This window comes from Hydractinia symbiolongicarpus, chromosome 4 (assembly GCF_029227915.1).
Source record: "Hydractinia symbiolongicarpus strain clone_291-10 chromosome 4, HSymV2.1, whole genome shotgun sequence".
In the NCBI taxonomy this organism is placed as follows: Eukaryota; Metazoa; Cnidaria; class Hydrozoa; order Anthoathecata; family Hydractiniidae; genus Hydractinia; species Hydractinia symbiolongicarpus.
Window position 1 is genome coordinate 21522594 of NC_079878.1, and position 12737 is coordinate 21535330.

General features: G+C 31.8%; 1 protein-coding gene across 2 annotated transcripts; it reads left to right on the forward strand.

Annotated features, from left to right (window-relative positions):
• The first annotated feature begins 112 nt into the window (after positions 1 to 112).
• On the forward strand, positions 113 to 12345 carry LOC130641837 (probable RNA polymerase II nuclear localization protein SLC7A6OS). Of its 2 annotated transcripts, XM_057448824.1 has the most exons (12): positions 113 to 278; positions 4100 to 4153; positions 5289 to 5359; positions 5694 to 5750; positions 6397 to 6465; positions 7192 to 7247; positions 8554 to 8726; positions 9314 to 9395; positions 9506 to 9597; positions 10164 to 10244; positions 11258 to 11315; positions 11961 to 12345. In XM_057448824.1, the coding sequence occupies exons 1-12, from the start codon at positions 158 to 160 to the stop codon at positions 12046 to 12048; spliced, it is 1002 nt and encodes a 333-aa protein (XP_057304807.1). In that variant the 5' UTR covers positions 113 to 157; the 3' UTR covers positions 12049 to 12345. The 2 variants fall into 2 exon arrangements, with proteins under 2 accessions (XP_057304807.1, XP_057304808.1); XM_057448825.1 differs by lacking the exon at positions 5694 to 5750 and having other exon boundaries at positions 115 to 278.
• Positions 12346 to 12737: the final 392 nt, after the last annotated feature.

Below are 12737 nucleotides of genomic sequence, written 5' to 3' on the forward strand. Positions count from 1 at the left end.
AAAATAACAAACCTCCCTTGCCTAATTTATACATAATTAATGCTTTTCAGCACCCTTAAATTAAAACCAACGAGGCACAGGGGGTTTAAATGCATTACGTCATTGTATGTAAATTTAAGCTGAATCAGCAAAAAAACACAAACATTCCATTTTCAAAATGGCGGAATACCGCGAAGCTAACAAAGTTACGAGCGAGGCTTCTGCAAGTCAGGACACTGTTGCAACGACAGTACTTCGAGTAAAACGCAAAAGAGATGAAGATCCATTTAATGCTCTTCGTAAGAAAATCGTAACACTTTTTCTGTCTTGTGGCCACAGAGCAATTTTGAGGCCTTTTTTTAATGACGTCCCACAAATGATTTTCTTTTTTTTTTTACCATCTATAGCTAACCGATTAGGTGCTTACCCTGACTGCCTAGTCACGTTCTATAGACGTGAAGACAGCATTGTCAGAAAGTAAGAATGTAGCATCTTTAAGAAATACACCTTTACGATAATTCGGGAAAACTAACACTCCATCGCAGTTTATTTTGCGATCAGAGGAGGTAAACATCACACTTTCATAAGAGTTTATTAAGGAGAAAACACGTTTTTTGTGATAACTTTTTTTGCCACTTTTTGTTTTAAATGGAAAGTACACATAAGTTGTATCTTATTATTATCAACATTTCCTGAAAATTTGAAAGAAATTGATTCAACAGGAGTTAAAAAACTGGAGAAAACACGCTTTCGCCTCTAACAAACTCTCATAAAAACACGATTTTTACCTCCTTTTTTCTGATATTGTAAAACGACAATCGGATTATTAATTGAAGGTGTATTATTTCAGATGCAAACAGGAATGTGAGAAAGCAATGACAAATATCTTCAGTAAAGAAGCAGTTAAAGATCTTTGTAGACAGTTCTTCCCTAAATAATATATTTTTTTATTTTGAAAAACATTGAGTGTTTAAAATTGCTTTCCTTAATTTTAAAATAGCCACACTGATGATTATTTAAATTGAAGTTAAATGTTTATTTTAACCGGTACCGTCGCTTTAGTTAAAAAACCAATACGGTCTCTTTAAGTTTGACTATAATATGCTGCACACGCCACAGCACTTTCTTTTCAAAATGGCTCTCATTGTGGAAGGTCATTATGCTCTTTTTTACTACTCAACTTACTTGTCTGATTACTTATCTTCTTAAAAAAAACTTTTAACCAGCACTCTAAGTATCTCCTTCAAATAAACAGTACTCCAATACCTTTCCAATAAACTAAGTCTCTTACGGAAAAAAACGGTGCTCTATTATTTCTCAAAAAACAAAACAAAAAACTTGGAACTCTAATTCTACTGACTCTACAAAAAAACTTGGCACTTTATCTCTGCTAAAAACGGTGCACATGTCTAAAACCTGCACTCTACAGTACAGTCCAGATGTAAGCGTACGCGTACGCTCAACTTGCAAAAATAATTGCTTTCATTAAAAAAACAATAGGATAGCGAGTTCCTTTCAAATTGCGCGAAAATAATTGCTTCGTGTTAAGAACAAAAGCATAGCAAGAAACATTGTTTAAAAACAATACTCTGCCCAAGAAAAAATTAAACGCGATCTAAAAAAAAACATTTCTATCGCCGTTTTTCGTTTTTAAACTTTTAAAATGCGATCTAAAAAAAACATTTCTATCGCCGTTTTTCGTTTTTAAACTTTTAAAATGCGATCTAAAAAACATTTCTATCGCCGTTTTCCGTTTTTTAAACTTTTTAATGCGATCTAAAAAAACATTTCTATCTCTGTTTTCGTTTTAAAACTTTTAAAATGCGATCTAAAAAACATCTCTATCGCCGTTTTTCGTTTTTAAACTTTTAAAATGCGATCTAAAAAAACATTTCTATCACCGTTTTTCGATTTTAAACTTTTAAAATGCGATCTAAAAAAACATTTCTATCGCCGTTTTTAGTTTTTAAACTTTTAAAATGCGATCTAAAAAAACATTTCTATCGCCGTTTTTCGTTTTAAAACTTTTAAAATGCAATCTAAAAAAACATTTCTATTGCCGTTTTTCGTTTTTAAACTTTTAAAATGCGATCTAAAAAAGCATTTCTATCGCCGTTTTTCGTTTTTTAAAGTTTTAAAATGCAATCTAAAAAAACATTTCTATTAAAATTAAAGTTTCAATCTTTGTTGAAATATAATAATTTCTATCGCTTAAAAGCTTTATTTAACCCGCACAACCAACAATGCCTTCTCGCTAGTTTATTTAGTTTCCACGCAAAACATTTGTTTAATAAAAATATTAAACAATGGCTCTTCGTGTCACATTGATAGCGTTGATAACATTAACAATTATGCTATTGGGAATAGTTATGTTAACACTATTTAACAATAGTTACGTACAGTTATAATAAGCTATTTTTTCTTTGATAATCTTTTGTTTATTACGCGCAAGTTAATGACTTACAAGACTCGCAAGATAATTAATAAGAACAAAAGACAAACAACTACCGCCTCCGAGAAAAAGGTGTGAAACTTGAGCGTACGCGTACGCTTACATCTGGACTGTACTGTAAGTATCTCTGAAATAAACGGTGCTCTAAGACTAATAAATCTCTTAGGAAAAAAAACGGTACTCTATCCCTGAAAAAAAACGTGTTTTAACCCTATTTGGTTTGGGGGTTTTCGAACTTAGTATGGGGGGCACGGAAACCGAACTTTTTATAGGGCTCTTCAAATTGAATCAAACTTGGCACACTTATAGTACGTCATAAAAGGAACAAAATGGCATCAATAAATTTTTGCTTGCATCAGCACATTTTCTGTGACGTCATCAGAAGCTTGAAATTTGTTAAAAATTCCACTATTTGCTTAAAATTTAATTACTTTTGTTCCAGAGCGAATTTTTGCATTCTGTTTGAAGTTTCTGAAAGCTAAATAAAAGTTATTTAACATATTTTCCGGTTTATATGTGGATCGCATAAAAAAGTGCCAAAAATCGCCCGAAAATTTTTTTTGACTTTCGGGTAACATCCAACAAAATGGGGAAATCGGATTAATCACATATGCTTGCATCAGCACATTTTCTGTGACGTCATCAGAAGCTTGAAATTTGTTAAAAATTCCACTATTTGCTTAAAATTTAATTACTTTTGTTCCAGGGCGAATTTTTGCATTCTGTTTGAAGTTTCTGAAAGCTAAATAAAAGTTATTTAACATATTTTCCGGTTTATATGTGGATCGCATAAAAAAGTATCAAAAATCGCCCGAAAATTTTTTTTGACTTTCGGGTAACATCCAAAAAAAATAGGGAAATCGGATTAATCACATATCCAAATTATACACATTAAAACAAAGTTGTGTTGCAATTTTCAACTTCTAAGAATAATTCTAACAGGAGTTATTAAATTTTCCCCATTATAAGGATTTCATAGAGATTTTTAGGGGTAGTTTTGAGTAATGGCCAATATCAAAGCCTCTGAAAGGTATGGGACCTAAAAATTTGGCATGCAAATGTCTAATAGATAAATAATGAAACTCAGTAAGTTTCATAGCCATATAACATAGCAATAACAAGTTAAAAAATTAATTAAAAAAACCGTCAGGGGGAATCTGCCCTAATCAGGTCTAAAATTACTGATGAAAGAAAATGTCTAAATTTGCTAGAAATATGACATAATTCATGCAGCATAATTAAATCTGAAATTCTTCAAATGTGAATATCTTGAGAACGAAAAGAGCTTTTTATAAAGTTTAAAAAGACTTGTTAACTAACTTTTTAAGCTCTATAGTATAAGTCCAACATCATTTTATACCTCAGGTTCCCTTTAAGCCATTTAGAGCCTAAAAAACTGGTACTGGTGCAATAGCCACATCCTTATTTTAAACATAACCCAGTAACTAATGTACTGAAGTTGCATTTATGTTTTTGCAGTCACCAGTTCAAAGTATAAAGTATGAAGGTAGTTAGGGCAACATTGCTGAATTCTCATGGCTTTTTTTGATAGGAATTAATGCAGCTGTGAAATAATCATAATTCAAAAAAAATTTGTTTCTGATTTTTTAGATACTTTTAGTGTTAACGATATATATTTTTTACTTAGGTTTTTCTTTTCTTTTTTAGTTGTTCATCATAGTCTAAGCAAAAAGAAAAGGCACGATGCTGACAACAACCATAGTATGCCTATTCCTATGCCTTTTTTTACCTTATAGCTAAAGACCATAATTTCTTATTTTCATAGAAAATGCATGTTTGCCTAGCATATTACGATGTTGCCTAATAAGGATTGTATGCGTAGCATGATATAAAGTTAATTAGGTGCCAAAACCTGACTTATAAGGTCAGTTGATATTTCACCTGCAAGATTTCTGATTAATCAACAAGTCAACCTTTCATTACCCATATATGGATAATAGAAACCAACAATTTTCTCTCCCTCCCACCAGATAGCTATATGTACCGTAGTGCTTTATATGCCCTAGTGCTCTAGATCTTTATGTGGCAAAGAATATTAATATGTTATGAGGCACTTTTTGGAAAAGGATGAAACCGTCCACAGTTATATATTTACTTTTTTTTACATTTTTAGTCTTTTAGAATAAATTGTTAAATAAGTTGTTGTCAATCCCTAAATTGGTTTTATTACTATTAGAGCGCATTATTAACTTTAAAATAAGGTCAAGTTAAGCAGGTATATATGCATTTTGAAATTGTCAAGTCCATGGTAAACTAAACCCAAGGCAGAAGCTAGATAATGAAGATGAAGGTATGCCTTACCTACATGCTAGGCATGTAAGCACAAAAAGCCCCAAGGTACTATGGTACATAAAGCATGTAAGTGCGTAAAGCTTTGGACACGCAAAGCACATATTTATTAGACCCTTCAAAATTTGATTAAATTCTTCTAATGAAAAGCTGCAATAATAAAAGTGTATAGCTAACTGCAGTTTTGCATGGAAAAAAGGAGGCTAGCTAGCACTACCTCCACTAAAAAGAAACAATACGCAGACACGTATGGCACATCATTTTCAAAATCATGCGAATCAGTAACTTCCCTGGTAGCTACAAGTTTATAGTAACTAAGGAACTTTTCAGTTTACTTCTAAACTGATTAGACAAATTTGACAGTCAAATTTATTGTTATTAAAATAGTTTAAATGTAAATTTGTGCCATTTAGCTCTTCTCAGCATAGGGTTAAAGTAGTTTTAACCAATTTTCTCAAAACTTTGACTGGAATATGCTAATATTTAAGTTACTTGCTTATTACTGTTGAAATTTAAGTATTATATAATATGGTGATATTTTCTGTAGACGAAAACAGCTTGTTTCGGTTTGCTGGCACAATTGATGAAACTCAGATAAAATCAACTGCAGATGTTGTGGTAAGTACTGTTACAGTTTTAAAAAAATCTTTATAATGTGTAGATGACTGATAAAAGTTTGAAATTGATTCTGTCATAGTAGAAAGGCTAGACATTGCAGGAAATGGAGCAGATTTGTTGAAATGTGGAAGTTCAGATCTTCAAACCTTAAAATTAAGTGTTTTAGAGAGATGAGTCATTAAAAGGATGGTCATTCAGGCTAATTTATATTAAAGATCTCAACATATTCGTTCAACATGGAACTTGTCATTGTTGCGAATTGTAAAACTATGCCTAAAAACATACTCTGATCTTTTTTGTCAAGTTATATTTTTCGTATCTCATTAACGTTAAGCCGAGAATGATGATGATGATGATGATTCAGCGACGTGTCCGCGAATCAATGAAGACGGTACGACAAATCGTTTCCCTTGGATAATATGTCAAATTATAGTAATTTTACTAACAATCTTATTGCACTATGGAGTATAGGTATTGTCACTAACTTAGGACGATTATAAAATGGTTCTAGACTTATTTATCGGTTTAAAGCTAATTGTTAACGCAAAATATACTTCACAGAAATAAAAAACATTTTGATTGTTTCCGTCAGCTTCAAACCACGGTAACAGGGATCGTTTCCTTAGACTGCACAATTTTCCAGCCTTGTATCTTAGAAATTCAGAAAAAAAACTTTTTTTATGTTTTCTTAAAATTCCTTGGTTTAAAAGAGTCAGAATAAATTACTTTTGTCTTTACGTCTTTGTTATATACAATGTGGCAAGAGTTAATAAAAAGAAAAAAAAAGTAGCTAATTATACATAAAAATTTAATATATATGTTAATGTTCTTTTAAAACAGAAATTGATGCAGTATTTTATTGTAGCTTTAAATGTATGTCTAATTGGACATTTTTCCAAAAAGAACTTGCTTAAATAGGTTAACTTCATTATATTGCATCCATGCTGTCTGGTATCCATTTTTTAACTATAGAAAATTTATGTTTAATATGTTTTGTAGTAGATTATCAATGAGAACCTTATATTTTATTTTTCCAGAGAAATTTTAAAACAAAACATCATCCGCATTGCCCAAACATAAAGTCAAAAAATCGCAAAAACACAAAGGTAAGTCTTTTGATACCTGTGACCAAGAGGTTATGTGCATGTGACATATTGGGAAATATATTGTTGTTTACATCACTGAAATCATATGCTGTACATGTCAAATAATTCAAAGCATCCAGCTAAAATGTTTACATTTTATGACAGTGAATGTAAGAAAATTATTGTTCATATTTCTGCAGTAAGCAGATCAGTTACAACAATTTGCAGAGTTTGTGAAAACAGCCCGGACATGGCTGTTGTGTACAATTTCTATAAAAACCAACAAAATTTAAAACAAACATGTCATTGGACTTAAAAATGAGTAAGAAATACCTTGGGTTAGTCAATTCAGTAAAAAGGTAAAAAAATTGCTCTACATTTCATGTGTTTTAACAGTTGTCAAGTAGTTTTTGTAATATACATATATTACAAATTTGTACTAAAAAAATTTTCGAAATGCTTTTTTTAAATATACTTGTCAACAATTCTTGTGAGAGCGTTTATGATACAGTGTTGGTTGTATATGTGACACTCTTGGAGAAAACGTTTGCAACCTATATTACAGGTGATAAACGTTAACATTGTTTGTATACCTTATACTCTACTCACTGTTAATGCTGATATTTCACACCAAACCGTCAAAGCAATACACATCAGCTTGGGACCACTCAATATTATTTTTTTGGAAAAAAGTTGTAGAAAGATGTAATTTTTATTTACGGCAAAAAAATGTGGATATCGTTTTAGGAAAACCATCAACTTGCAAGATACAGAGTTATTTCTCAATTGAGACAACAAGAAAGGTTAGCTGTTATTGTTTGCAAAATAAAAGTTTTATAAAAAGAATTGCATTTTTTTACATGGCCAATCCTTTATGTTTTTATAAACTTTCATAAAAGATTATAAAGGGGTTTCTTACATAGTGAAAAAGCCTGAAAAATGCTGATCGTTGACTACATTAAGGAGAAAGCTGGACAAGACAAAGAATTCCCTCCCCATAAAATCTTGGGTAGAAAAAGTTCATGTAGTTTACAAGTATTGTGGTCTGGATTATATTTTTGGGTAAAATTAAAAAAAGGCCACCACCAGGACTCTTCTTTTTTTAGTTCTCATTTTAAGGTTGTTAACATTTTAAAAAATAATAGAATTTCAGATACAAACTGAAAAACAAGTTCTCTTTGATTTTTTAAAAAAATCGATAGGAATTTTTTTATTAATTGGTATGTAAACATTGGTATTTAAAGACACCTAAATAAAAAAAATCATGTTAATGGTAGGCTTATTCAGGAACGTTTTGCGTGCAGCAAAAAGCACACATTAAGGTGGCACGTTTTTACGTGTTTTGGGTTTGCATGTGCTATCAATTTCACACCTTATTCAATGTGGGTGGGGTGTATGCCATAAATAAATTCCTTCTTTACTTTTGCTCTGAGGATTCCATAATGAAATACTAAGTAAACGATAAATGTCACTTGGAAGTCTTTCAACCAATTTCTCAAAACCTAGGTCACAATAATAACACAATATGATTTTGACGAAGTTTGAAAATTCATGGTTGTGATAAAAAAACAGTCCGTTTTCAGGGGAAATTAGCGCAGGGAATAAAGAGCATCCTATGATAGCCAAACCAAGTTCTCATTTTTTACAACCTAATGCTGTTTCAGGCCAGAATTAGTCCAACAATGAAAACAGTGCTTTTTTGTTGTTTTTTAAAACATGGCGAAAGTGATGATCAAAAGATGACGTCACGTATTGAAGATACTATTTCGGTTTGTCTGCTCAGTATTCATATTATTGTTGAAATTAACAGCTTGTTCCTGATTGGTTAATTGTTATGAATTTCGACTCCCCTCAATTATGTAAATAGATGCTCAACAATATTTACTTTACCTGATGATGATACAAACATCTCCTGAAACGTCGTCTACTAAACTAATCATGTTCAAGAAATGATTAACATTTAACAATAACATGACGTCACGGCTTTTGCCATGTATACAATATAAGGCGCATATCTAACCTAATGTTCTGGCACTTATTTTTCTTAAGCGTATATCCTCATTGTAAAAAATCGTTTTGTACCAATGTTTGTACTTCTTACCATCTTAGTGAGGTAGAGGAAACAGCACAAACAAAAGAAGATGAAGAAGTGGAACGAATATTTAAAGTTTATGATGTAATCGCAGATGGAACAAAACCGGAAACATATAATTCCAAATCAGATGAAGATGCCTTGTATTGTAATTCTGTCAAAATGATACGCGAAAAATTGACAATATCAGGTGAATTTAAATGTTTGGTTTGAGGAGGAGGGGGTGTAAGGAATTAACCATAATTGAAGCTTTGGGGAAATAGCAATTTTTAATCTGCCTTAGAGAGGGGGGGGAGATGTTTTGCTTGAAAAAATGAAAAATCGATTTAAATCAGTGAGTTTAAAGTTTTCCTTCAGTTTCGGTAATGTGGCATAAGTTCTGGTTTAGTGCAGTAATTAGATTAGTGAGCCAAAATACTTAGACATGGTCAGGGGAATTTAATCATTGGCTTAACCGGAGCCGTCAATTGCCAGAGAAATAAATTTGCTTGGTGGAGGTGGGACATAATTCGGTTTTGCCTGGGGGGGGGGGGGCGAGCCAGTTTTAGGAGGAGGTTTTGTTTGGAAAACTAAGAAAGTGGAGGAAAAGACGCCCCTTCAATAAGCATCCAGATAGCAGAAGAAATTTATCCAATCGCTTGACAAATGGAAATTTATGAAATCACAGAACTCTTAAATCACTTTTTTGAAGACTAGTTAGGTGTACTGTTTTCTGTGTATAAAAAATTGTGTGTCGTTTATTATATTGTGCAGTGTATATATATATGCTACTTTTAGAGGCACCACTTTCCAAGGATACTGAATATGTGTACGATCTATACTTTGCACCTGGCGTGATAGTCCCAAATGATGACGACATGTAAGTTAAATCACGTGGTAACATTTTTTGATGTCTTTTTCACACTAGATGGCTATAGTGGAAACAAAAATCGTGTTTTTAAAGAATGACATGATATTTTTGCTATGTAGGCTAGATATTGAAGAGTTTGTGGATGAAATTGTTTATGAAAATGAAGTTGAAAACTCAGAAGATATTTATGATGACGAAGATGACGAAAATGGTTAGTTGGAAATTGATCTTTCTTTATGATATTCATTCTTTTAATTGTGGTATTTGTTTCTCTTATTGTTCTACACGTCCATCAAATCTCTATATTGACAATATCCATATTCTCTCCGTTTGTCGACAGAATGGTAGACCAGAGCTGCGGTTTCTTCTTTGGTCTTGCCGTGAAGACATTGAAGAAGCAGTGGTTCAATTTATTTCATTTTCTTATATTTTCTTGTTTTATTGTATTGTATTTAGTCATGATACAATAATTATGATCAAAATTTTTTAAACATATTAATATGTATTTAAAAACAACAAACGTTAAAACCGTGAGATTTGATATCGGTATTTTATTTATCAACCCTCTTACGTTTTGTGATCCGTTCTGTTATTGAAAACAACATAGTTCTAGCTATGACAGCATGTCTCATGGACAGTCAAACGGAAGCCGCGGCTAGTTTATTAGTTGGTAACGAAATCATTCAGTCTTCCTTTGCTTGTGTGCTGGTTAGAAAAAGTGGTGGCTTTGCCTTTTGAATTATGGTTTCACGAACAAATTAATTTGTACCGTCTTAGATGCAGACAACTGGCGTAACGATTATCCAGACGAAGATGAATATGCATCAAGTGAAGACGATGGAGAACAACGGAGGAGAGGTAAAAAATGATCCTTATAAATGGCGGTTTTTAAATTTTGGACATTTGTCTGTTTAATTTCCCTTAATATTTAACTTTAAAATTAGTGTTTAGCAACACTTTTTATATAAAAAACTTTCCCCAAATTCGCGTACGAAGTTTAGAAAACATAAAGGGGGATTTTCACGAAGCGATGTAAACGGCGAATTCAATGGCGAATTCGCTTTTTAATTTTCACAACAAAATAAATTAGGCGCCAAATTCATTGTTTACATTAGTTAACCGCGTTATGATTAATCAAAAACTAGCAGCGAAACCTTGAGCCGCGAAAAGTAGGAACTGTTTCTACTTTTCTGGGAAGCGAATATTTCGATGCAAAATCAAAACAAACAAAACTGCGCATGCTCAGATACAATTCGCCGTCGAATTCGCCGTTCAATTCGCTTCGTGAAAATCCACCTTAAGAATCTATATTCATATATACACAGTTCTGCAGTTAAGACTTGTATAACATGTAAATAAATTTACGCAACTTTAAAAACAGCATATTTGAAAACACTATCGGTGTTTCTTCTTCTTTTTTCTACCATTTAAATAAGTTTTTTTTTAAAACAGAATGGTGTATGTTGCTGTGATAACAAGTTATAGTAAAGTGAAATTTAAAAACAAGTAAAAACGTAGTTCTTCTACTGTGTTCAAATAACAAACTTGCATTGGATGCAAACATTGGCCTAGCGCAATGCATCTTGGTCGTAAGAAGATCACGTGGATTAGATATATTTACTACGGTGAAAATTTATTCTTTTTTAACAGTCAAGCACGTGTCACTAAAGGAATGGTTGCTAGAGTGTGAATCTATTTTAACGTGTTTTGACAAAATTCCCCGCCTAAGGTCGCGTTTCTTAAATGAATTAAACTTGAGCCCCTTTCAAACTCTACTTAATAGCTACGTGCATTTTTCTCTTTCCAGGTTCTGTTGTGGTGACCAAAAATAGGTTTTATGATGTCTGATATGATATTTTTACTATCTTTAGAATTTGGAGATTACTCAAGTGACGAAGAAGATTATGTTTACAATAGATATCGAACAGGGTAGGATTTACCTTAAGTTCATTAATTTTCACGAAAATTTTCGCGAGGTCTAAATAAGTACATTTCGCGTATCAGTCATAGTTTTTTTGAAAATAAACGAACTTAAGGTTTTCCTTTACGAAAAATTATTTTCACCACTCTAGTATTTTTTCACGTTTTTAATTTATTTTCGGTCTATTTTTTGAGATAAGGTAGCCTTTCATTGAACTTGTATCATATCACAGAGACTAGCCATTATTTTTACCACCAACAAATAAAGAAAATTTACTGAGAAAAACTATTTTTAAGCCAAAAAGTAATTTTTAGTAATTTCGCGAAGATATATTTTCGCGGATTGACCTTTCTAGGAATTTTCGCACAGACACATTTTCGCATATATTGACAAAATTTCGCGAAAACTAATGTTGGCGGAAATTAAATAAATTATGGAGGTATAATATTTTTATAATAGACTGTATGCTTGTATCTTTAAGTCAGAAGACTGTCGAGAATAATGGCTTAAATTTTTAAACCAATGCTAATGCTTTGAAAATCTACACAAAGTATGATTTTAGGTGCGCGGATAATTTTACAGCAGCTTGCAGTATTTCTTCATTTATGTACTTAGCAATAAAGTTATTATTGTTGACTGTTGAACACGTTTAGAAAAGCACGTCTCGAGTTCGACCCGTATGCTGAATATGACGTCGACGAATACTTTGCAACAATCGACGACGAAGATGACGAAACATAACTGTGACGTTGTTTTGCTGAGGTTGTTTGTTCGAAAGATAACTCGAATCCGAAATGTTGAGAGAAAACCTTTTGTTAAGAAGAACTATTCATTACAAAGAACGAAGGAAATCAATTTGGTATAAAAGCTGTTGTATACCCTTGCTTTTAAATGTTTTAAACTGTTTAAAGTTACATAAGCAAAAAAAAAAAAACTGGTTCGTATGTTAAAATTTTCTTTTTTTGTACAACACGAATAGAAATGTGTACCTTCGAAAATTATTTATAATTTTAAAATATCTAACCTGTTGCTTAGTAACTGTGTGTTTTTATGGGTAACTTACTACGGTGGTTTAAGTACTACCGTAATAATGAAATACACATTTTTTGTAAACAATTGATTTTTTGCGCCCCAAACATTGTTGAGTTTAAGATTATGCAGTGTGAATTATTTATTTCCAAAGTATTTTAAAATCAGTAAAAATTGTTTAAGATCAAAACATTAAACAGATCCTGCGTTATTCTTTATTCTACTTTTTCTGTTTAATGTCAATTCTCTTACTGTAATTAAAATTGCTAGGATTTTGTCTCTAAAAAGCTATACTTAGGAATTAAATTCGCATCATGGAAATTGTTTATTTTCCAAGAAAATTATTTAAATTTCGACCATTTATTCGCCCCATGCGAATAGTTTATCAATTGTTTAAAATT